Consider the following 25,942-nt stretch of genomic DNA (forward strand, 5'->3'; position numbering starts at 1 on the left):
AATTCAGGAGTTCACTGCCTGTGTCTGGACCTGCGTTTCCCACTGCTTTTTGGTGCAGGCAGGGTGGGATCAGGAAGGTTGTCATGGATTGAGGCCAGGCCTCTCCTGCAGCTCCCTTTGCACAGCTTCCAGCAAGATAGTTTTTGGACCTGCCACATTGCTTCCTTAACTCTTACTCAGTTCAGCGCAACAGAAACTCTGATTCAAAAATGTTGCTGCAGAATTTGTCAAATAATGTCCATGACTCTGTGGGTTTACTCTCGGTCGGAATAACAAGACAGTTTTTCCTTGCAGAGACAGAGCAAAGGAAAATCCTTGTGGTCATTCTGTGTAGAGTACTGAAGGAACACGGCACTGTCAGAGGGCCAGGACTGAGGGACGGCTGCAGCATCAGAGAGTCAGGACTGAGGGAGAGCTGTACTGAGAGAGGGTCAGTACTGAGGAAGAGCTGCAGTGTCAGAGAGTCAGGACTGAGGGAGAGCTGCAGTGTCAGAGAGTCAGGACTGAGGGAGAGCTGCAGTGTCTGAAGGTCAGGACTGAGGGGGAGCTACAGTGTCAGAGGATCAGTACTGAGGGAGCGCTGAACTGTCAACAAAACGTCAGGACTGAGGGAGAACTGCAGTATCAGTGAGTCATACTGAGGGAGTGCTGTACTGAGAGAGGGTCAGTACTGAGGGAGAACTGCAGTGTCAGAGAGTCAGGACTGAGGGAGCGCTGTACTGTCAGAGGGTCAGTACTGAGGGAGAGTGCACTGTCAGAGGGTCAGGACTGAGGGAGCACTGTACAGAGAGAGGGTCAGTACTGAGGGAGAACTGTAGTGTCAGAGGGTCAGGACTGAGGGGGAGTGCACTGTCAGAGGGTCAGGACTGAGGGAGAGCTGCACTGCCAGAGGGTCAGGACTGAGGGAGAGTGCACTGTCAGAGGGTCAGGACTGAGGGAGCGCTGTACAGAGAGAGGGTCAGTACTGAGGGAGAACTGTAGTGTCAGAGGGTCAGGACTGAGGGAGAGTGCACTGTCAGAGGGTCAGGACTGAGGGAACGCAGCACTATCGTGGATGAGAGAACATTGCACTGAAATGAAATTTTATCTGAGGCTCTTTCAGCCCTTTCAGTTAGATGGAAATGGTTTACAGTGTTTTTTCAAGAATAGGAAGGGAGTTCTGACCAGTCTCCTGGCCAGTATTTATCCGTCTGCCAACATCACTAAAGTAGCTGTTCATAGCTATGTCACTAATGCCCTTTAGGGAGGGAAACTGCCATCCTTACATGGTCTGGCCTACATGTGACTCCAGACCCATAGCAATGTGGTTGTCTCTGAACTGCCCTCTGGGCAATTAGGGATGGGAATAAATGCTATCCGGCCAGCAACGCCCTCATCGCATGAATGAATAAAGAAAAAAAAGTATCAATGTTGTTTGTGGCAGCTTGCTGTGTACGCATTGGCTCACTTTTTTTCTACATTACCTCAGTGACAACACTTCGAAAGTGCTTTGTGATGTCCTGAATTTGTGAAAGGTGATATAAAAATGCAAGTCTGTAATTTTTCTTCAGACGCTGTAAAACTGTATTGTTTGTGAAAGGAGCTGTGACCTCTCACCCCTGTGGTGACCTCTTGCCTTGCAGTGTAACCAGCTCTTTGAATCACTCCAGGATCTGGTGGACCATGTGAATGACTTTCATGTAAAACCAGAGAAGGAAGCTGGTTACTGCTGCCACTGGGAAGGCTGTGCTCGGAGAGGAAAGGGATTTAATGCCAGGTGTGTGAATCTTGACATTACTGTTTATGGGCTAATTTAATTCAGATTCACCCAGTTCTCTTTTGTGCTGTCTCTGTTTCTTTCCCAACCTTTACATCCCATTGGGGATGGACCTCACTGTGGTCTCCAGTGCCCAGTTGTTCTCACCAATCAGTCTCACAAATAAGAACAAACAGAAGTTCTTTCATTGGGCAGAAAACAGGAATGGTTAAATCATAAAAGACAGGATGGAGCAAGGCAAGGGAGAAGGAGCTAATGCACCAAATAATTAAATAAAGGACAGGTCGAGACAAGGTGTAAATAGTTACGGCAAAACAACACAGAAGGAGGAACGCATGGGAAATGTGGTAAAAAGAAATTCACATAGTCTGCCACATTCTCAGAGTATTTTAGTTCAGATTTCAGCATCCACAGTATTGTCTTTAATCTTATAGTTTAGTTCCGAACTGAATGATGCTTCTGTTTAGAGACTGTTTGGTTAAAGTAGCAGCCCTATTCTCTATTGCTTTCTGTGCCCAGAGTCTGCACTGCTGCTGTGATGGATCTGGAATGGTTTACCAGACCCAGGTGACTAACTATCTCCATTCACCTTCAGGTACAAAATGTTGATTCACATCCGAACCCACACCAACGAGAAGCCTCATCGCTGCCCGACTTGTAACAAAAGCTTCTCTCGCTTAGAGAACCTGAAAATACATAACCGATCACACACAGGTAACAGCGGGGCTGGGGAGAAGGGTGTCACAGGTAACGGCAGGACTGGGGGATGGGGGTATCACAGGTAATGGCGGGGCTGGGGGAGGGGCGTGTCACAGGTAACAGCGGGACTGGGGGAAGGCTGTCACAGGTAACAGTGGGACTTGGCGGGGGGAGGTGTCACAGGTAACAGTGGGACTGGGGGAGGGGGTGTCACAGGTAATGGTGGGACTTGGCGGGGGGAGGTGTCACAGGTAATGGTGGGACTGGGGGAGGGGGGTGTCACAGATAACGGCGGGACTAGGGGGAGGGGGTTCACAGGTAACAGTGGGACTGGGGGGGAATCACAGGTAACAGCGGGCTTGGGGGAGGTCGGGGGGTTACAGGTAACTGCGGGCTTGGGGGGGTGGGGTCACAGGTAACAGCGGGCTTGGGGCGGGTGGGGGGCCACAGGTAACAGCAGGCCGGGATTGGGTGTGTGGGGGTAATATAGATAGGCGGGGGTGAAGATGGGAGAGGTGGGAGATAGATACGAGAGGAATAGGATGATGGTTAGAGGGAATGCATAGGTGAGAGTCAACCAGAATGGACAAGGGGATATCATGGGTATCATAGGGACAGGAAGTTCTAGCTAGAATGGACTCGGATAGGGGCAGTAGGGGTATTGGGCTAAGAGTGGACCTGGAAGATGGTTGTTTTAGGTCCATGCTGATCTGGGAAGAGGTCAGAGGTCATGGATAAGATGTGGCCTTGGGTTGTCGGATCATTGGGCCAGGCTGGGCTATGATTGTCACTGAGGTTTGTGTACAGCCCTGGCGTATGATTGTATAGGGTCACTGATGGGGCTTAGAGCATGGACTGGGGTCATATATGTAGAATGGGCCTGAGATGAGGAATCTTTGCAAATTACCCAGTTACTGCAGGGTCTTGTTATTCTTGTCTGAAGCTTCTTCGGGGCTTGTTTGTATTTTTTTTGTGGGAGCTAAGATCACAGAACTTCATCAAAGTGCAGGGAAGGATTGGATTAAACTCTGGGTGGGACCGAGTGCAATTGGAAACATTTGCTTTGATTTGTGTTTCAAGATTTTGTATTCTGCCTGAGGAATGGGCTTCATGTTGAACTGTCGCTGTTAGTTTGGATCTTGTTACCCATGTGCATATGATTTCCCATATTCCAATAGCTGAATATTCCCAATTCCTCTCTCCCAGGTGAGAAGCCCTACATCTGTCCATATGAAGGCTGCAATAAACGATACTCCAACTCCAGTGACCGATTCAAACATACCCGGACACATTACGTGGACAAGCCATATTACTGCAAAATGCCTGGCTGCCATAAGAGGTACACAGATCCCAGCTCCCTCCGCAAGCACATCAAAGCTCATGGCCACTTTGTCTCCCCAGAACAACAAGGAATGCTCAAAATTCGACCGTCAATCAAGAATCCAGTAGCATCAGAAATGCCTTACTTAAACGGGACACAGATTATAATTCCCAATCCAGCAGCCGTTTTTGGAAATCATCCCCTCCAGGCACTGGGAGCCTCATTGCCGATTCCAATGCACCCTACACCTCTGGACCTCAGCCCCTTGACATGCAGCACTGTTGGATCTGCTTCAATCACAGCCATTCCTAGTTCAGTCATTTCTCTCAATAGCGCTCCAATAAATTTAACCAAGACATCTTTAATGGCATCACCATTTTCTGCAAGTACCCTTGGACTTCCGCTGATGTCTCTGGTGGCCGGGTCTCATAGCAACCTCGAAAGGCTATCAACATCGAAAGGGAAAGCAGCGGTTTGCAGGAAACGGGACGGGACAGTGAAGAATCGTCCTTCAGAGAAACAGTTACAGGAGAGGGTTGAGGCTGGACTAAGGCCTACAACAGAGAGCCTCTCAATGCTCCCGGGAGCTGTGATAGACTTGTCAAGCAGCATTAACACCATTCCTGCTGCTGACTCTCTGCCTCCTGGCTGGGTGGTCATTCCTCCAGGATCAGTATTGCTCAAACCAGCTGTTGTAAACTGAATTCAGTCGAGCCAGTTACTGCTGTGCTGTTCACACAATGATTCAACCAAACCTTGGGTTGCCATGTCTGAACTGAGATTAAACAGAAGACAGAAAGATATTGTACCAAACTTGCTCTCTCTCGGTGGACACATTGACCAGTTTTATTTTTGTTTCAAACTAAAAGTAGATGATGGTGATCGACATGTTGAAATCTCAAGGTAGCACCTGCTGGTTTCACTCCAGGGAAAGATCCTTAGTGTCTCATTGTCCAGTCCTTCCCAATGAAAGTCTTTGTGAAATGAAAACTCGAAGCTGACACAAGTCTGAAAAATAATCAGATCTAAATTATGTGTTGTCAAAGCGGCGACACTGATTATAAATGGGCGCACTTCCCAGCTTCTCTGGGAGCTTAGAAATGTTGTCTTGTGTTACTTTAAGCATGAGGGTCGTTTTTTTTTGGATGTATACCAGATCATTGAGATAGATCAGTCAGAAAATTTAATAATGCTGAGAGCAAAATAAGAACTCTGTCAACAGTTATAGCTTAAAACTGTACTCATGCAGTTTTGACAATTTCAGATCAATTTCAGTGATGAGAACGAATGGATTTAGCACCTGAACAACCATTAGGATCCAGGGGGTTGAGGGGTGTGGGCCAGTAGTGGACATGGCACTAAACTATCAGAACTCATCCAGCCAATAACCTTGTTCCACAGGGAAACATTTTGCATTGTACTCAACCTAGTTATAGAGTCACACAGCACGAAACAGACTGTTCGGCCTCACCAGTCCATGTTGAACATAATCCTAAACCAAACTAGTCCCACCTGCCTGCTCCTGACCCGTATCCCTCCAAACCTTTCCTATTCATGTACTTATTCAAATGTCTTTTAAACATTGTATTTGGACACACATCCATCACTTCCTCAGAAAATTCATCCACACATGAGCCACCGTCTGTGTAAAATATTTGCTCCTCATGTATGTCTTTGTTAAATCTCTCTCCTCTCCCCTTAAAAATGTGTCCCCCAGTCTTGAAATCCCAGATTCCTAGGAAAAAGACCATTAACTCTATCTATACCTCTTATTATTTTATAAAGTCTCAACCTCCTACACTCTAATCCAGCCTTTCCTTATAACTCACACCTTCCATACCCAGCATCATCCTGGTAAATCTCTTCTGACCCCTCTCCAGCTTAAAAATATCAGTTCCTACTCAAGTGGGCTTTCTCAAGAACACTGTTCATTCAGCTCCTTTATTGAAAGACTTATAATTCTTGGTAAACATCAGCATAATTCTTAGCATTTTGCCAGGAGTTGAAGCAGTAATTTTATTTGTCCAATTCCTTCCCTCCTACAAAGATGAAGAAATTATTTACATTGGAACATATAATATGAGCTTTTAAAAAAACTAGACAAATATCTTTGAAAATGATGTGTGCCTGTAGGCGGTTTATATAAAAAGCCACACAAATTCTATGACATTATGTGCTGAATCAAAGAATACCAACAAAAGAGGTATTAGGAACAGTGTGGCAGGCAATGAGTACAGGAAGCGACAGTACATGAAGTACAGGTTATATTAATATATATTATTGATATAAGAGAATCTCCTTCATTAGTTATTTAAGATGTAGGTGACTGTGTGAATTGGGATTGCCATTGATAGAGATTTGCTTGTGAGATTTAGCATTCCTGCAGTCATTCCTTCTAGAACTTTTCTCCATAGAATTGTACAGCATTGGAGACCATTCAACCCATCATGAGTATGCACCTTTTTGTTAATGCATTCTGAAACTCACCCACTAGCCTATACTGATATCATTGTTGTACATCAATCCCAAACAAAAGTCACTAGTCTGCTTTCTCTCTAAGCCCTTCTTTTGCAACAGTCTTCTATTGCTGCTAACGTTGAATCCTCTATTCTTTGTGCTGCTGTTGAATGTTCCACCTGAGCCATGAAGGTCACTGGGAATGAATATTTTCATAGAAATTTTTTTTAAGGCTTCAAACATGTGTTCCAAAATCATGTCTCTTTTAGAAAATCTAACTCCAGTTCATGCTAGGAATCTACTTTTGTTCAACATCCTAACACTGTATGACAGTTTAAAGGCAAACATTGAATTAAGAATCTTTAAGTGGACTTGTTGTATTAATTTACAGTCTGCAAAGTAACTCCATTGCTCAATTCCCACTCTTTATTTGCATCAATTCAAACTAATCTACTGTCCAATAGCACTGTCTCTTTGGTTTCAAACAGTCATAACAGTCATTCAATTTTCTCACCACCACAACCCCCCCCCCCCAACCCTTTCACTGCCATCTCTAGGTATTGTCACATTTGATAAATCAGTCATCAGATGGACAGGAATGAGCTATTAAGTGAGCGTACGGCTAAGCTCTGAACAGGTCAGTGACATGTTGCTTTTATATTTTGCAAACAGAACTGCTCCCATATAGCTTCTAAATGGTACATAGTTTTCTTTGACTATTTTAATCAACTCTTCTTCTGTTCTTTGTTGAAGCTAGCTGTTAAGTAGGACAACAGGGTGCACTTGAATTTATATTAGATAATTATGAAATCAAAAAATCTTCGACACATTATTTTTACATTAGTTCCCATTCAATATCATTCTGCCCCCAAAGGTATTCCCAGTTTAACTGCTCACGATTGGCAGCTATATCCTTAAGCGCCAAAACCCTCTCCTGGATTTTTCTCTCTAATCTTCTGTGCACTTAGCTACACATTTAAAACACTCTTTTAAAAGATCTACCTCTTTGACCAAGCTTTTAGTCATCTGCTTATTTTGACAAAGGCTCCTGTAAAGTGCCATGAGACTATATTACAGATGTTGTATAAATGTAAGTTGTTATCATACACCAGAGCATTCCAATGGAATAACTTTTAAATTCGGGTCTGGTGGCCACTTGACTGATGCCAGCACTATCCTCATTGACTGATTGGAAATACAAGCTGCTCTCATTGAGAACCAAGAAGACCACATCTCAAATGCCCAGCCATCAATAAAAAGCTGCTTCTCAAAAGTAATCAGATTAGAGTCACTACGTAAGTCTCATATGGCTGGTAGTCCAATCAACGGCGTGTGACAGTGTGGAGTTACATAATAATTATCTTTAAACTACCATCACTTTTTCTAAATGTACACACCATCCAAGTCAATGGGGCGGCTACTAAGAGCTGTCAACTTGATACACAGTACATCTTAAAAACAATTTACTTACAATTCAATAGAAAATAGACACGGGTGAAGGACATTGTCAATAAAAATACAGAGAGGCTACTCAGTTTAGTAGCAAATGACTCCAGGACGCAAAGGAAACTGTGAGAACCAGTGGCAATAGGAGATTTACATCTAATCCATCAATAATGTCATTTCAGTGACAATCATGGGTGAGCAACAGCACAATGAAGACTCATGGCAAAGAGCATCACTCAACCCAGTGTATTCAAGTATAGTCCAACTCTGTTTCCTAGTTAACGGAAGATAAGACCATTTGTTACAAGGTGTGTATGTGACAAAGCATACATTGTGTGTGCAGCTTGTCAAACCATTTGTAAACCTCTTTGTTTATATGTAGTTTATTAATTTTATTATGTGCAAGACAAAGAAACAATTACCTTTCTGCAGGCTGTGCATTGTTAGCTTCTGTTGACTGTCCGGATACTCCTGTAGGGCTGGACTTTTCTCTTTCCTCCACTCCTAGTATTAATAAGCTAAATGATAATGGATTAAGCTTTGTCCAAGGTCAACTGTACAGTATGTGAACTATTGAACAAGGTCCATTTGGGCCTGGATCAGATTACTGCACATTCCACATTTGTGCAACAGTATTTTTAACATGTTGCAAGTGCCTTTTTACACTAGAAAATAAGTAGGTGTGGTTCTTCTGATGGAGACACACTGAGTAGCATTAGTTATTAAGGCTCAAGCTGATGCCATGTACTGAAGTCCTCTTATCAGAGGAACATTACAAAATTTGAGGAAAATCATTAATAAAGTTTAATTTGTTAACTTACTGTGTTCTAAGATGGTTTCTTTCTTTCTGTCTAACATTTGACTGCCTGTCAGCCTGGAGCGATTGAGTGTCTGAAGGGTCAGTTCCAAAGACATTATAGAGAATATCATAATGATCATTCTTCATGTGTGTGCAGTTATTCAACAACTTATGCAGCACCAGTCACAGCCGTAGTATGTTGCAAAGGGAGCTGTGCTATTACACAACTCTGGAGCAGGTAGGACTTGACCCAGGCTTCCTAGTCCAGAGAAAGGGATGAGTGCTGGATAAGTCCTACATCTCCATGCAATTCCCAGCCAATTGATGACTGAAAGTAATTAACATGGCAAATGTGGCAAGCAATCTGCAAATAGCAAGGACCTTTAAACAGTAATGGGATAAGTGAACAGATATCAGGTTAAAATGGGTAACTGGGAGAGTGCTTCAAACTTAATAATCAGGTTTTTATGCACAATGGAGAGGGAGCAGTGCTCCCAAAAGCTCACTTCCTGCCTCACATTGGCAATCCTCCCAATTTTTGCGCACACCTCGGTCCCTCCAAACCATATTCCCAGCATCTTTAGGTAATCTGTTCTTATAATGAAGGGGATAAAAGATTGGTCAGCAACTGAAAAACATACTCTGATAAACTCAGGGCCACCAGATTGGGAATACCTCAAGTTGAACCTGCATTTACATTGGCCATGCAACGGAAGAAAATGACAAAAAAACTAACAGAAAAAGTAATAATGATGATCTCAATGATTAGATAATTGAACAGTGAAGAGAGGCTGATGAAACTTCAAATTATTTTAACTGGAAGACTGATTAATAGAAAGATGCAATTTAGGATTTGAGAGCTGTAGAAATTTGGGGATGGGCATCTTCAGAGATTATTCTCTGAAAAATGCCATGACGTGGAGGAGCCAGTGCTGGACAAGGTCGAAAATCACACGACACCAGATTTATTTGAAAATACAAGCTTTCCGAGCCTCAGCCTCACCTAAAGGAGGGAGACTCAAAAAGCTTGTGACTTCAAATTGACCTACTGGACTGTAGCCTGGTGTCATCTGACTTCTGACATTGAAAAATGTGCTCAACATTCAAATTAGACAAGTGCAAATGAAGAAAGTAATAACTAATTTTGAAGAATTGCTTATTGACTAACAGAACAGTTGGTTCATGGAGGAGACTGCCATCTAGTGCAGTCGGCACTGGCTTAGGTGCTGATAATGCTGAAACCCAGTCACTTCCAGACTTAGTGTTTGACATAACTGTCCAACCTCTTGCACTTTGCTGAGTCATCAACATAACAACAACATCTATTTATGTAGCAAAAGTACTTCACAAAATTTGACACGGCCACGTGGACAGATAGGAGAGTAGATGATGGGCAAAGAGGTAGGTTTTGAGGAATACTTTAAAGGAGGAGAGAGAGGTGGAGAGGCACATTGCTTACATTGTGGGAAATTGTTGTGAATCAAGAGGCAACAACAGAAAATGCAGCTTGTAGTCACCCTTCACTTTACCTTCCCCTGTAAGCCATTTGAAATTCTGAAGAAGGGTCTAGGGCCGAAACGTCAGTCTTCCTGCTCCTCTGATGCTGCTTGGCCTGCTGTGTTCATCCAGCTCTACACCTTGTTATCTCAGATTCTCCACAATCTGCCATTTCTACTATCTCTGAAACATCTTTAAAAGGTTTCTTTAGTTTACTTCCACCTATTTCTCTCAGAGGGAGGGAGACAGAGAGAGAGAAAATATTCTTTGAAATTTGTGTCACAGGTAGCCAGGGTGGTTAAGATGACATTGGAGCATAGGAATAGGATTTCATGTTGAAGTTGTACAAGACATGGGTGAGGCCTCTTCTTGAGTACTACATGCAGTTCTGGTTGCCCTGCTGTTGGAAGGATATTATTAAACTAGAGAAGGTCCAGAAAAGATTTACCAGGATGTTGCTGGGAACGCAGGGTTTGAGGTATAAAAATAGACTGGATCAGCTGGGACTTCTTTCACTGAAATATGGGAGGTTGATGCTGACCATTATAGAGGTTTATAAAATCACTAAGGGCATAGATAAGGTGAATAGCAAGTCTTTTCCCTAGGGTAGAGGAATTCAAAGCTAGGGAGCATATTTTAAAGGTGGGAGGAGAAAGATTTAAAAAGGGCATGGGGGCAACTTTTTTTAAGATGCATACAGTTGTTAGTGTGTGGAATGAACTGCTGAAGGAAGTGGCCGATACAGGTACAGTTACAAAGTTTAAAAAACATTTGGATAAGTATATGAATATGAAAATTTTGGAGGGATATGGGCCAAATGCAGTCAGGTGGAACTAGTTTAGTTTGGGAACATGGTCAGTGTGGTCTAGTTGGACCGAAGGGTCTGTTTCCAGACTGTACGACTCTAAATGGATATTGAAACTGGACTGGTATGTGGATATAAGATATTATTTGCATAGACAATAAAATATTAACATGTTGTTACAAATTAGAATGGTGTTGGCTCAACCAATGTAAAGTGGCTGCTGTGTTTTTTACAGCACAACAGTGATTTTAAAAGTACTTTTGTATTTAGACTGTATTTGAGAAATCCTAAATTTCTGAAAGGTGCTGTTACAAGTTTTGCTTTTGTTGAAGATACACAACAACTAAGTTTAAACAGATTCATACAAAGAGTTACAAATTAACCTAAATTCTACATCCACAGTTAGTCAACAAGTTTAGTACAAAACTGAAATATACAGCATTATCAGGATTTCACAGGGACAGTGCCATCCTTGACTCTGAAACATACAACTCAATTATAACAAAAAACCCCACAATCTCAAATAGGAACAACTGTCCAAAACCCTGGTGAGACCACACTTGGAACAGTGTGTCCAATTCTGGTCGCCCTATTATAGGAAAGATGTGAAGGCTTTGGAGAGGGTGCAAAGGAGGTTTACCAGGATGCTGCCTGGACTGGAGGGCTTGTCTTACGAGGAGAGGTTGACTGAGCTTGGACTTTTCTCTCTGGAGAGGAGGAAGAGAGGTGACCTGATCGAGGTGTACCAGGTAATGAGAGGCATGGATAGAGTCGACAGCCAGAGACTTTTCCCCAGGGCAGGATTGACTGCCACGAGGGGTCATAGTTTTAAGGTGTTAGGAGGAAGGTATAGAGGAGATGTCAGAGGGAGGTTCTCTCAACAGACAGTTGTGAGCGCATGGAATAATTTACCAGTGGTAGTCGTGGAAGCGGAGTCATTAGTGACATTTAGCGACTGCTGGCCATGCACATGGACAGCAGTGAATTGAGAGGAATGTAGGTTAAGTTATTTTATTTTTGGATTAGGATTATTCCATGGCACAACATCGTGGGCCGAAGGGCCTATACTTTTCTATGTTCTATAAAATGCCAGAAATACTCAACAAGTCTATTAATGGATATGGAAAAAGAACAGTCACAGACTGTGGCCCATCAGAACAATTCTCCACATTCTACCAGACCTGCTGAGTATTCCCAGCATTTTTAATATTTTGGATGCCCAGCATCTGGTATTTTGCTTTTGTATTTACCCCAAAATTGAATATTGGTTGCTGAAACATCTTACAGAACAGCACAAACTGCTTTATTAAATGGCCAGCAGTTCCAGAATTGTTTGAAAAATTCTCAAACAAACAAGGACTGAAAATCTGTTTCAGGTAGATTAATGGGAAAAATACATAGAACATAACAACTCCTATTTATATTTTACTTTTTAAGGCAATAAAACATCCCAATATGATTCAGAAGAGCATTAGCAAACAAAATTTGACACTAAACTACAAGATACTAAGTGACCAAATGCTTAGTCAAAGATAAGCTTTAATGAATCATTTAAGAGTGAGAGACAGTGATGTTTAGGGAAAGAATTTCAGAACTTAGGCACAAGCACTTCAAGACGATGGTGGAAGTTATGACAATTGGTGATATGCAATATACCAGAATTGGATGAACGCAGAGATATTGCAAGCTTTAGGTCTAGAGGAAGCGGTCATAAGCGATAATTCCCAAAATTTGGTAGCTATACCAAAGCTAAACTCAATGAATTAATTAATTTCATTTTTCATATAATTTATTAACTGCTGGTGCTGGAGAATCTGAGTTAACACGCGTGAAGCTGGATGAACACAGCAGGCCAAGCAGCATTACAGTAGCAGGAAAGCTTGACGTTTTGGGTCGGGACTGTTGTTCAGAAAAAAATATGCTGTGTTCATCCAGCTTCACACCATGTTAACTGTGAAAAAAATGTGGTGGCTACATCTGGGACTATTATAACTGTACCTTTGTCGCTTGATCCATTCTTGTGTGGAGAATGCTGCATATTGTTAACCTAATGAAACTTTTATAATGCTCCATGAATACTTTAGGCAGTTACTGTATTCTCCTGAAGCTAGGATCAAATTACTGTAAATACATTTTTATTTACAATCAGATACAAGGCATTTTCAAAATGATATTACAGAATTTTTTTAAAATTAAAAATAATTAATTTTCACCATGTTTCCAGCTGCAATGAGTCTCTTCAGTGTTTCAGGAGGTCAAGATGTGAGGAAAGTTTAGAGCTGACTGTTCTTTCTATATAAATTCAAACCAAGTATCCAGTTGCATTATTTGACATTCAAACAGAAAGTGACTGAAGACCAAGGCAAGTTCCATTTCTTTGTTATAACCCACAAGAAAAATTTAATTGGACCTGCATGTTCAATGTAAAGCAGTTGTGTGTAGCTCACGATGGGCAACCTCCGTCCATCAGCACCACTGCTGTATTAAATTATTTCTTCTGCACAAAACCCTAAGTACATGATTCACAACTAGTTCAGGGTTTGGCTAATACCAATGGAAACTGGTATTTAAGTGCTGATACATTCTCACAGCTGCTATCTGGCTCAGTTACTTCAATCCAGAGCTGGTACCCATCCCAGTCCTTGGATCCATTGTTAATACCAAAGCTGGTTCCTGTCCCCATTCAAACAAGGACTGCCAATGTTCGATTTTCATGTAGTTTATGGTATGAGTAAACAATTAAACAAAATGTGAAACTGAGGTTTTCTGAGAGTCATGTCTCAGGCTGTTTTTTTTGTTCCTTTCTTGCTTGGTCCATTTCTTCAATTTTTAGTTCCTCATCGAGTCGTTCCTTTGCCCTCACCACCTGGTAACAACAAAGATTCATTTAGAAGTTATAAGGTGCTAGGATTTCATGAAGGGCCTTTGAGGTTTTTGTTGCGTGAGGATGTATTTCTATACATTTGTAAGAAATGTATTTTGAAGAAGGGCTGTCTGGTAAAACAAAGGTAGATCAATGAATAAAAGAACAGCAGCCAGAACTCTGCCTGATTTCCCCTCTTAGTCAGCTCTGGCTATAACAACTTAATTCAGACCATTAATTAAATCCTAACACAACATCATATCACACTGCACACTGGACTCACTCACTCGTGGGAACTCAAAAGTTAAGACTCAATTTTGAATATCTATGTTTCAGAATAAATTCAACAAAAAATCCTACAAAAAGTGCTTAATTAGAGCATGATTTCCTTGCTATCATCCTTTGGAATTTAAAATCAAATAAGAAAATAATATTTTACTGATTTTGAGACATGATTAACTTCAAGGGAGTATTTAAAATCCCAAGATTGAGTTTGAAGCCAAAGGAAGAACAATGTAAATTATGAACTCTCACCTTGGACTGCAAATAGAACGATCCACCCACTGACTTGTCATTGACTTTGAATAAATGCTCATAGTTCTGGTTTCAATGAGGAGAGAGAAAAAAAATTAACCCATGGTTAGAATGTTTCCTGTAGTGAGACAACCAGACATTAGATAGCACAGATAGCAGTGGTAACTTAGCAATAGATACATCAAGACCTGTCATGTGATAGGATCAAGGCCTCTACATATGAGATACATGACTCACTAATGAATGTTGACCATCTCTTCACACTAAATAGCACAGGTAGTTTAAATCTCCACGTGGTTGTCTCTCTCACCTAAACTATAGTCCTGATTAAGAATTGATTAAACATGACAGTACTTGTCAGAGAGAAGTTGGCCTAGCGGCATTATCACCAGATTATTAATCCAGAGATGCAGCTAATGTTCTGGGTACTTGAGTTCGAATCCCACCATGGCAGATGGTGAAATTTGAATTCAATAAAAACTTGGAATTGAAAGTCTAGTGATGACAGTGCAACCATTGTCGATTGTTGGAGAAACCCATCAGGAGGAAAGTGCTGTTCTTACCTAGTGTGGCTTACGTATGACTCTCGACCCACAGCAAATGAGGATGGCTCTTAACTGCCCTCTGGGCAATAAATGCTGGGCAAGCTAGTGATGTTCACATTCCATAAGAGAATTGGTTAAAAAATTCTATGATTTCCCCAGCATGAACAAAGTTACCAAGTGATTCAGCTCGGTTATTGGTCAATGAAACATCTAAAACAAAAGCGAAACACTGTAAAAGTTGAAGATCTGAAATACAAATAAAGAGATGGAGGAACTCGGCAGGTCTGGCAGCATCTGTGACTGGGGAAACCAGGATTAATGGCCTCAGAAAATTCATACTGAACTTGAAATGTGGACTCTTTCCCTCTCCATTGTGGCCACCAGACCTGCAGAGATTTTCCAGGATGTTATGTGTTTGCTTCAATATTACCTTGGTTTTATTTACCTCCATATAGATTTGCATATTACAATGATAAATAACTGATCATTGGTAATATCTGTATCACAGATGATTTGGTCATAATGTCCAATGTAGAACTTTAGCCATTACTGTGTCTGTTTCAAGTTGGACTGATCACAGACTGATGAATTTGGGACATTTATTTGACGGCTATCCAATTGGTGTGCTGTTTTGCAACTAATGGGGGACTTAATCATGCGGGCACTCTGTGTGTAACATTGAGAAATGCTGCATTGTCAGAACTGCTATCTTTCGCAAGATTTAAACTAAGGTGCAAGATCCCATGGCACAATTTCAAAGAAGAACTAGGGACTTTTCCTGTGTTCTAGCTAATGTTTTTGTCAATCAATATTGCCAGGAGATGGACTATATGATCATTCATTTGCTGTTTGTCAGAGCTTTCTGTGCACAAAGTCGTTGTAACATTTCCACAAATCACCCAGACTTTGCTTCGAAAGTGCTTCACTGAATTTTTGAGACATTCCAAGGACATGCTATGACACTGAATAAATGTAAGTGTTTTTTTTGCCTCCTTTAATCATCACGCTCCACATTGGAATTCTAATCCCGGTAAAGTCCAAAATAATAGGTTTAGACGAGGCAAAGCAGCATTGGGCAAAGGTCCTACCTGTTGGATCTCCTTTGTATTGAGCGTGGTCACATTGAGAATCTGCCGTGCTTCCTGCAGTGACATTCCAGTGATGTTGGTGGCTGCTGCTGACTGCTGACCAGCTTGGCCACGAGCTTCTGCTGCAGCTTTACTTGCTGAAGGAAAGAGTGATTTGAAACAAGCACCAGTCACAAAGTCTATCTTAAATTAGTCATATTGCAGTAATTCTTTTGAGAGAATTGGATATATAATTAAAAAGGAAATAACTGTAGCAACACAGGGAGCAGGGGTTGAGTTGTTCCAATTGAATATCTTTCAAACAGCCAGAGCAGACAGAATGTGTTGAAAGGTCTCCTGTGCTGTAAATACAATGAAGTAGTAGGACTGACAGATGACTTTTTCCTTTTAATAACCTTAGTTTAATAATAAAACTTGGACCATCTCACCAGCCCTATCCACAGAATATCACTGTGAGCTACAATCAATATGGCTAATACACATGTGGCCCTTCAGACCATAAGGGAGGAGCAAAAGTAGGCCATTCAGTGCAGTGTGTACTCTGCCATTCAACAGGATCATGGCTGATCTGATAATTCTGAACTCCACTTTCCTGTCTTTTCTCCAATAATCTTTGATTTCCTTACAGATTAAAGATGTCTATCTCAGCCTTCACCATATTTAATGATCCAGTCTTCAGAGTAAAGAATTTCACAGGTTCACTCCCCTCAGAGAAGAAATTCCTTCTCATCTCTGTTTTAACTGAGCCCTTATTCTGAGATTATGTCCTCTGGTTCGAGACTGTCCCACATGGGGAAACAATCTTTCTGCATTTATTGTAAGAAATTTGAATGTTTCAATAAAGTCACCTCTCGTTCTTCTATATTTCAATGAGTACAGGACTAATCTTCTAACCTGCTCTCATAAGACAGTCTCTTCTTAACTGGTGATAATGGGAAATGCAGATGCTGGAGAATACAAGATAACAAAGTGTGGAGCTGGATGAGCTCTCTGATGAAGGGTCTTGGCCCGAAACATCAGCTTTTGTGCTCCTGAGATGCTGCTTGGCTTGCTGTCTTCATCCAGCTCCACACTTTTATCTCTTCTTAACTGGTTATTGGCCTAGTGAACCTTCATGGGCTTCCTCCAATGCCAGTAAACCTGTCCTTAGATAAAAGAGCCTAAACGGATTACAGTATTCTAGCTGCGGTCTGACTAGTGACTTGAATGTTTTTGGAAAAACCTCCCGACTTATAAACTCTGTTCCTTTTGAAATAAACAACATTCCATTTGCCTTTCCTATCACCCTCTGAACATGTATGTTTTTTTGTGATTCATGGAGGATAACTCCTAAATTTCTCTGTTGCATAGCATTCTACAGCTTTTTTCCATTTAAATAACATTTTTGCCCACTTGCTTAACCTGTTTATATTCATTTGCAGACTCTTTGCTTCATCCTCACCACTTGCCTTCGCACTCATTGTTGTGCTATCTGCAAACTTGGCAACAGGGCATTCATTTGCATCATTCAAGTTATTATTGTATTGTCAATAATTGCGGCCTTGGTACTGATCCCTGATGCACCCCACTACGTACAGGCTGCCATCGTGAAAATCCCCCTCTTACACAAACTCGCTATCTTCTATTAATTAGCCACTCATCTTTCCTAGATAATGTACTACCTCCAACACCATGGATTATCATCTTATTAAGTAGCCTAATTTGTAGTATTGTATCAAATACCTCAGAAAATCCAAATATACTTTATCCATTGCTTCCTCTTTATCTATCCTGGTTGGTGTTCCCTCAAAGAATTCTAGTAAATTTTGTCAGGCCTGATTTCCCCTTCATGAAGCCATGATGACTCTGCTTAATCATTTTGAGAGGCTGATACTCGCATTATTCTTTCTGAACTTGGTTTGCTTAAGAAGGTTATACACTTCTAAATCCTCTACAGTTATATCCTTCATTATAAACTCATTAACATTTTTCCCAATAACAGACGTTAAGCTAACTGGCCTGCTTTTTGTCTCTTTCCCTTTATTTACGTAAGGCAGTTTTCCAATCCCCTGGAGCATTTCCAGAATCTAAGGATACCTGGAAGATTATTACCAATATGTTCACAGTCTATGTAGGTACTTCCTTTAATATCCGAGGATCTGTCTCATCATGTCCAGGAGACTGATTGGCCTTTAGTCTCATTAGTTTCCTGAAGACATTTATTTTCCCTCAAGTGAATGTTATAGTATTTATTTCCTCTACTCTTTTTGTCCCTTGATTATTTAGCAAGTTTGAAATGCTATTAGTGTTTTCTACTGTGAAGACCAATGCAAAGTATTTACTCAACTCCTGTCATTTCCTGGTTCCCTATTATTATTTGCCGAGCCTCATTCTCCAATGGGCCCATGTTCACTTTGGCTTCTCTCTCCCTTTTTATTTATTTAAAGAAGCTCTTGCTGTCCATCTTGATATCATTTGCAAATTTCGCCTCAGTTTATCCTCTCCTATTTATTTTTGGTTGTCTCTGTCGAATTTTAAAAAATTGCCCAATCTGCTGGCTTGCTACTAATCTTTGTCACATTTTATATTTTTTCTTTCAATTTGATGCTATCCTTAATTTCCATGATTGAACATTGTACGCTCATCCCCGTTCGCCAACCCTTATTCATCATTTGATTTTCTAAAATGTCTGCCATTGTTCCTCAATGGTCTTTGCTACGAAACACTTTCCCCAGTCCACTCCAGCCAGTTATGCCCTCATTCCTTTGTAACATCCTTTACTTAAGCTTAGCACTGTTGATACAAAAGCAGAGATGTACTGCTGAAATTGTGTAAAGCTCTGGTCGTACCACATTTGCAATATTGAGAGCAACTCTTGGTCCCGTATCTAAGGAAGGATGTGCTGGTGTTGGAAAGGTCCAGAGGAGGTTCACAAGAATGAGCATACTTGATGACCACATGGTCTAATTCTGTTCCCGTGTCTCATGGTCACCTTCCCAAATTCCTCCTTCTCAAACTACACGCTAAATTCTACGATGAACATAGAACAGTACAGCACAGTACAGGCCTTTCGGCCCACCATGTTGTGCCGACCTATTAACCTACTAAGATCAAACTATCCTGCATTTTACTATTCTCCATGTGCCTATCCAAGAGTCGCTTAAAAGTTTCTAAAAGTATCTGACTCCACTACCACTGCTGGCAGTGTATTTGACACGCCCACCACTCTCTGTGTGAAGAACCTACCTCTGACATCTCCCCTATACCTTCCTCCAATTACCTTAAAATTATGCCCCCTCAGAACAGTAATTTCGGCCCTGGGAAAAAGTCTCTGACTATCCACTCTATCTATGCCTCTCATTATCTTTTAAACATGTATCAATTCACCTTTCATCCTTCTTCATTCCAATGAAAAAAGCCCTAGTTCTCTCAACCTTTCCACATTAGACCTGCCCTTCAGTCTAGGCAGCATCCTGGTAATCTCCTCTGCACCCTCTCTAAAGCTTCCACATCCTTCCTATGATGATGCAGCCAGAACTGAACACAATATTTCAAGTGTGGTCTAACCAGGGTTTTATACAGCTGAAGCATAACCTCGCAGCTCTGAAACTCAGATCCCCTGTCAATGAAAGCCAACACACCATACAGCTTTTTTTCAATCCTATCAACTGGGGTAGCAACTTTGAGGGATCTGTGGATGTGAACCCCAAGATCCTTCTGTTCCTCCACACTGCCGAGAATCCTGCCATTAACCCTGTATACGGCATTCAAATTCAACCTTCCAAAGTGAGTCCCTTCACATTTTTCTGGGTTGAATTCCATCTGCCACTTCTTCGCTCAGCTCTGCATCCTGTCAATGTCCCATTGCAACATACAACAGCCCTTCACACTATCCATAACTCCACCAAACTTTGTGTCATTGGCAAACTTACTAACCCACCCTTCCACTTCCTCATCCAAGTCATTTATAAAGATCACAAAGAGCAGAGGTCCCAGAACAGATCCCTGCGGAACACCACTGGTCACTGAGCTCCAGGCTGAATATTTTCCATCTACTACCACCTCTGTTTTCTATTGGACAGCAAGTTCTGTGTCCAGACAGTCAAATTTCCCTGAATCGCACGCTCTTTACTTTCTAATGAGCCGACCATGGAGAACCTTATCAAATCCACACACACCACATCCACCGCTCTGCCTTCACCAATGTGTTCTGTCATATCCCCAAAGAAAACAATAAGGCTTGTGAGGCATGACCTGCCCCTCACAAAGCCATGCTGACTATTTCTAATCAAACTGTGCTTTTCCTAATAATCATAAATACTATCTCGCAGAATCATCTCCAATAATTTGGCCACCACAAAAGTAAGACTGACTGACCATGTTACAGTCATGGTTTGTTTTACTCTGACATCATTCATTAAACTTGCCTCATTATACATGATCAGATCCAAAATAGCTCAAACTCTGGTTGGATTCACACAATATTGTTCTTGGAGACTCATTTATTTATTACATAAGGAATTGAGTATAGGAGCAAAGAGGTCCTTCTGCAGCTGTACAGGGCCCTGATGGGACCGCACCTGGAGTATTGTGTGCAGTTTTGGTCTCCAAATTTGAGGAAGGACATTTTTCCTATTAGGGGAGTGCAGCGTAGGTTCACGAGGTCAATTCCCAGAATGGCGGGACTGTCATATGTTGAAAGATTGGAGCGACTGGGCTTGTATACACTTGAGTTTAGAAGGATGAGAGGGGATCTGATTGAGACGTATAAGATTATTAAGGGATTGGACACTCTGGAGGCAGGAAGCACGTTTCCGCTGATGGGTGAGTCCAGGACCAGAGGACACAGTTTAAAAATAGGGGGTGGGCCATTAAGAACAGAGTTGAGGAAGAACTTCTTCACCCAGAGAGTGGTGGATATATGGAATGCTCTGCCCCAGAAGGCAGTGGAGGCTAACTGTCTGGATACTTTCGAGAAAGAGATGGTTAGAGCTCTTAAAGATAGTGGAATCAGGGGTTATGGGGATAAGGCAGGAACAGGATATTGATTGTGGATGATCAGCCACGATCATAATGAATGGTGGTGCTGGCTTGAAGGGCCAAATGGCCTACTCCAGCACCTATTGTCTATTGAATTGTTCTTCATGCCTCCCTCTATAAATCTATCGCAATCTACAAGAAAATTAAAGTCACCAACGGTAATATACCACCTTTATTAAGTGTCTTTATATCTTACTTCATTCATTCCCTGTCGACTACATAACTATTGTGAGGGGGCCTATAAACTACTGCTAACTATATTCTTTCCATTTTCCACTACCTCATCCAATTCCATAAGACATAGTAGTGGAAGTAAGGCCATTCGGCCCATTGAGTCCACTCCTCCATTTAATCATGGCTGATGGGCATTTTAACTCCACTTCCCTGCACTCTGCCCGTAGCCCTTGATTCCTTGTGAGATCAATAATTTATCAATCTCTGCCTTGAAGACATTTAATGTCCCGGCAGGCCCACCACTCTCTGGCTGAAGAAATGACTTCCCCATTTCCGTTTTAAATTTACCCCCTCTAATTCTAAGGCTGTGCCCACAGGTCATAGTCTCCCCACCTAATAGAAACAACTTCCTAGCGTCCACCCCTTCTAAACCATACATTATCTTGTAAGTTTCTATTAGATCTTCCCTCAACCTTCTAAACTCTAATGAATACAATCCCAGGATCCTCAGCCGTTCATCGTACGTTAAACCTACCATTCCAGGGATCATCCGTGTAAATCTCCGCTGGACACGCTCCAGCACCAGTATGTCCTTCCTGAGGTGCGGGGCCCAAAATTGGACACAGTATTCTAAATGGGGCCTAACTAGTGCTTTATAAAGTCTCAGAAGCACATCACTGCTTTTATATTCCAACCCTCTTGAGATAAACGACAACATTACATTTGCTTTCTTAATCACGGACTCTATCTGCAAGTTAACCTTTAGAGAATCCTGGACCAATATTCCCAGATCCCTTTGTGCTCTGCTTTACGAATTTTCTCACAGTTTAGAAAATATTCCATGCCTGTATTCTTTCTTCCAAAGTGCAAAACCTCGCATTTGCTCACGTTGAATTTCATCAGCCATTTCCTGGACCACTCTCCTAAACTGTCTAAATCTTTCTGCAGCCTCCCCACCTCCTCAGTACTACCTGCCTGTCTACCTAACTTCGTATCATCAGCAAACTTCGCCAGAATGCCCCCAGTCCCTTCATCCAGATCATTAATATATAAAGTGAACAGCTGTGGCCCCAACACTGAACACTGCGGGACACCACTCGTCACCGATTGCCATTCCGAAAAAGAGACTTTTATCCCAACTCTCTGCCTTCTGTCAGACAGCCTATCCTAATCCAAGCCAGTAGCTTACCTCAAACACCATGGGCCCTCACCTTACTCAGCAGCCTCCCTTATCAAAGGCCTTTTGGAAGTCTAGATAGATAACATCCACTGGGAATCCCTGGTCAAACCTACTTGTTACTTCCTCAAAGAATTCTAACAGATTTGTCAGGCACGACCTACACTTACTAAATCCATTCTGATTTGTTTTAATCTGACCCTGCACTTCCAGGAATTTAGAAATCTCATCCTTAACAATGGATTCTAGAATTTTACCAACAGGGCGGCACGGTGGCTCAGTGGTTAGCACTGCAGCCTCACAGCGCCAGGGACCCAGGTTCGATTCCAGCTTCGGGCGACTGTCTGTGTGGAGTTTGCACGTTCTCCCCGTGTCTGCGTGGGTTTCCTCCGGGTGCTCTGGTTTCCTCCCACAGTCCAAAGATGTGCAGGTTAGGTGGACTGGCCGTGCTAAACAGCCCGTAGTGTTCAGGGGTGTGTGGGTTTTGGGGGGAATGGGTGTGGGTGGGATGCTTCAAGGGGCAGTGTGGACTTGTTGGGCCGAAGGGCCTGTTTCCACGCTGTAGGGAATCTAATCTAATAAACTGAGGTTAGGCTAATTGGCCTATAATTTTCCATCTTTTGTCTTGATCCTTTCTTAAACAAGGGAGTTACAACAGCAATTTTCCAATCATCTGGGACTTTCCCAGACTCCAGTGACTTTTGAAAGATTACAAAGAAAGCCTCCGCTATTTCCTCAGCCGCCACCCCCAGAACTCTAGGATGTAGCCCATCGGGGCCAGGAGATTTATCAATTTTTAGACCTTTTAGCTTTTCTAGCATTTTCTCTTTTGCAATGCCTACCTTACTCAACTCTGCCCCCTGACTCTCCCTAATTGTTGGCATACTACTCATGTCTTCCACTGTGAAGACTGACGCAAAGTACTTATTAAATTCTTCAGCTATTTCCTTATCTCTCATCACTAGCCTTCCAGCATCAATTTGGAGCGGCCCAATATCTACTTTTGCCTCTCGTTTGTTTCTTATGTATTGAAAGAAGCTTTTACTATCATTTCTAATATTACTAGCTAGCCTACCTGCATATATGATCTTCTCCTTCCTTATTGCTCTCTTTGTTATCCTCTGTCTGTCTGTTTTTGTAGCCTTCCCAATCTTCTGATTTCCCAGTGCTCTTGGCCACTTTATAGGCTGTCTCGTTTTCTTTGATATATTTCCTAACTTCCTTTGTTAGCCATGGATGTCTAATCCCACCCCGGATAATCTTTCTTTTTGGGATGAACCTCTGTGTACTGTGTCCTCAATCACACCCAGAAACTCCTGCCGTTGTTGGTCTACTGTCTTCCCCGCTGGGCTCAGCTAGGATCACAGGGGTTCACTGAAATCTTTCCCCATCAATATCAGCTCTGGTTTGGGGGTTAACACTCTCGCTTGCAACAGCAAGTCGTGGCTTGAAGCCCCACTCCAGAGGCATGAGGCCCTGTGTTAATCCTGTCAGTAAACAACAGGACATCAGATCAGCTTTTAAAAAGAAATCTTCAGGCCTCTCCAATTACTTACCAGCCATTTCCTGCCTCACTGCCCGGGCAAATGCTCTCCCCACCACTTGGGCTCCAACGATGATGATCTGAACCAAGTATTTGGCCTGAACACAAGCAGAGAGAGGGCGGATGGTTAGATCCCAGTAATTGAGCAGCAGCTCACTGCACATCCAGGTCCGGAACCCCCGGCCCGGGGCCGAAACCCCGCGGATCAGCGGCCCCGGACACCCCCGCAGGATCTCTCCCCGGACGGCCCCACCGCAACCACCCCCCGGGGTCCCGCCGGACGGCCCCACCGCAACCACCCCCCGGACGGCCCCACCGCACACCCGCCCGGGGCTCCCCCCGATCCGGTTTCCCACCATCGCCCGGCGCCGGCTCCGTTCCTCCAGGAATATCCGGGAACCACGCGCTGTGTCAAGGACGAGTCAGGGTCAAAGGGCAGAAGCCGGTTTGCCGGCACCTGTCCCTCTGCGGACACATGAGAAGACCCGGACGATGTCACTCAGCTGGCGTGAGCGCCTCCCTGCTGGATTGGAGGACGCATGCATCGCCCCCGAGGCAGACAGCGTCCCCTGGCGGAGGCAAAGAGCACAAACTGCAGCAAGATTTCTTGGAAGTTTCAGCTTCTTTCCCGCTTCTCCACATTAAAACCTTGGTAAACTGGCACATTATTATTATTATTATTATTATTATTATTATTATTATTATATATTATATATATATATTATATATTATTATTATTATCATCATCATCAACAATAACTGTCAAAGTTAAAAAGATAAGAATTAATTTACCAGCGTTGTGGGGTACAGACAATTTGAATCAGATGTTAATTGCAAAAGTAAGACTTGAGAGCCAAAGTGTTTTTACAGCCAAATGAGACATTAAATTTAAGGATGAATTCCTCAGTGGCCTCAAGAGGTTGAGCAATTGAACTGGGAATGCTTATGAGATCAGCACAAGGATATTAAAATCACTGAGGGTTGTGGAACTGGGGATGGGGACGTAAAGGAACTTAAAACAAGGATGAGAATTTTGAATCAGAGATAATGGGAACTACAGATGCTGGAGAATCTGAGATAACAAAGTGTGAGGCTGGATGAACACAGCAGGCCAAGCAGCATCTCAGGAGCACAAAAGCTTTTCTGCTCGGCCTGCTGTGTTCATCCAGCTACACACTTTGTTATCTGAGAATTTTAAATGCCGAGGCGTGGCGTAACCTGGGGCCAATGTAAATTGGGAGACGGGTGAGTAAGGAAACAGCAGGGTTTTGAATGAACAAAAGTTTGGCGAGAGTAGATTAAAACTAAGAACTGCGGGTGCAGGAAATCTGAAACAACAATGGAAATTGCGGGATAAACTTGCTGCATCTGAGGAGAGAAAGCAGAGTCAACAAAGGGCCACCGGACCTGCAGAGTTTCTCCAGCAAATTTCTGTTGTGTTACTAAATGGAGTATGCGGAACGCCAGCTAGGAGTGTGTTGGGAAGTAACAAAATGCACAGATGAAGATTTCAGCTGCAGATGAACTGAGGCGGGACAAATGCAGGCAATGTCGCGGAGGTGGAATCGGGTATTTTTACTGAAGGCTGCGTCGGAACCTAATACTCCGGCCAAACAATGAGATTAATGTTGCAAGCAATCTGGGTTCGCCTCAATGTCCATCGTGAGTAATGAAATCAGCGACTAAGGAGCAGAGTTTGTCACAAGTACCTGACAATGATTTTGGTCTTCACTATTTTTTTGGGAGTAAACTGTTGCTCATTCAGTACTTGATGTCAGATGAATAGTCTGGTAACTGAGCATCCGTGGGTGGGGTTGAGAAAGGTGATGGTAAACTGAGAGCTGGGTGCAGCCAGGGAGAATGCAAGGCTGCGTTTTTGGATGATGTAAATAAAGAGCAGTATGTAGATGTAAAATGGGTCTTCGAGGGATACAGGTAAAGTGGGAGCCGGAAGAAAAGCTGCTGCCCCTGATTGGCTGGCTACAACTGCGTAGAAAAGATGGAACCCGCTGAGAACAGTCCCAACTCCTGAATGACATTGCAGAGGAAGTGGAGGAGGATGGTATGGGCAGCTAAGTTAAAAGAGCGTAGACGGGTTGAACACAGATAGTTTACCTAAATCATAATCACACAGGATGCCACAGAAGAACAAAGGCAAAGAGTACAGTTTTAATTCTGGCAGACAGGCTCGAGAACATGTAGATTTTGAAAGTCCAGTT

General features: G+C 42.6%; 2 protein-coding genes across 4 annotated transcripts in view; one reads left to right on the forward strand and one right to left on the reverse strand.

Moving 5' to 3' along the window:
- Positions 1 to 8,459, forward strand: part of LOC125462579 (zinc finger protein GLIS2-like) — a 57,931-nt gene extending 49,472 nt beyond the window's left edge. For all 3 annotated transcript variants that reach the window (XM_048552757.2, XM_048552756.2, XM_048552758.2), the window contains 3 exons: positions 1,623 to 1,756; positions 2,352 to 2,470; positions 3,662 to 8,459. In XM_048552757.2, coding sequence (XP_048408714.2) covers positions 1,623 to 1,756; positions 2,352 to 2,470; positions 3,662 to 4,479 — 1,071 coding nt within the window. In that variant the 3' untranslated portion in view covers positions 4,480 to 8,459. The remainder of the gene's footprint in view (positions 1 to 1,622; positions 1,757 to 2,351; positions 2,471 to 3,661) is intronic.
- Positions 8,460 to 12,203: 3,744 nt separating this feature from the next.
- pam16 (presequence translocase associated motor 16) lies at positions 12,204 to 24,218 on the reverse strand. The gene is made up of 5 exons (XM_048552367.2): positions 24,080 to 24,218; positions 23,737 to 23,821; positions 15,811 to 15,947; positions 14,178 to 14,243; positions 12,204 to 13,646 (listed from the first exon to the last, which is right to left on the reverse strand). The coding sequence occupies exons 1-5, from the start codon at positions 24,080 to 24,082 to the stop codon at positions 13,554 to 13,556; spliced, it is 384 nt and encodes a 127-aa protein (XP_048408324.1). The 5' UTR covers positions 24,083 to 24,218; the 3' UTR covers positions 12,204 to 13,553.
- Between the last annotated feature and the right edge of the window lie 1,724 nt (positions 24,219 to 25,942).

The sequence above is a fragment of the Stegostoma tigrinum genome, chromosome 23 (assembly GCF_030684315.1).
Source record: "Stegostoma tigrinum isolate sSteTig4 chromosome 23, sSteTig4.hap1, whole genome shotgun sequence".
In the NCBI taxonomy this organism is placed as follows: Eukaryota; Metazoa; Chordata; class Chondrichthyes; order Orectolobiformes; family Stegostomatidae; genus Stegostoma; species Stegostoma tigrinum.

Coding starts and splice junctions, on each gene's coding strand:
- pam16 (XM_048552367.2), bottom strand. Junction 15,948..23,736: donor AGTGAGGCAGGAAATGGCTG/GTAAGTAATTGG, acceptor TCTTTCCTTCAG/CAAGTAAAGCTGCAGCAGAA. Junction 14,244..15,810: donor ATACAAAGGAGATCCAACAG/GTAGGACCTTTG, acceptor CATTGAAACCAG/AACTATGAGCATTTATTCAA.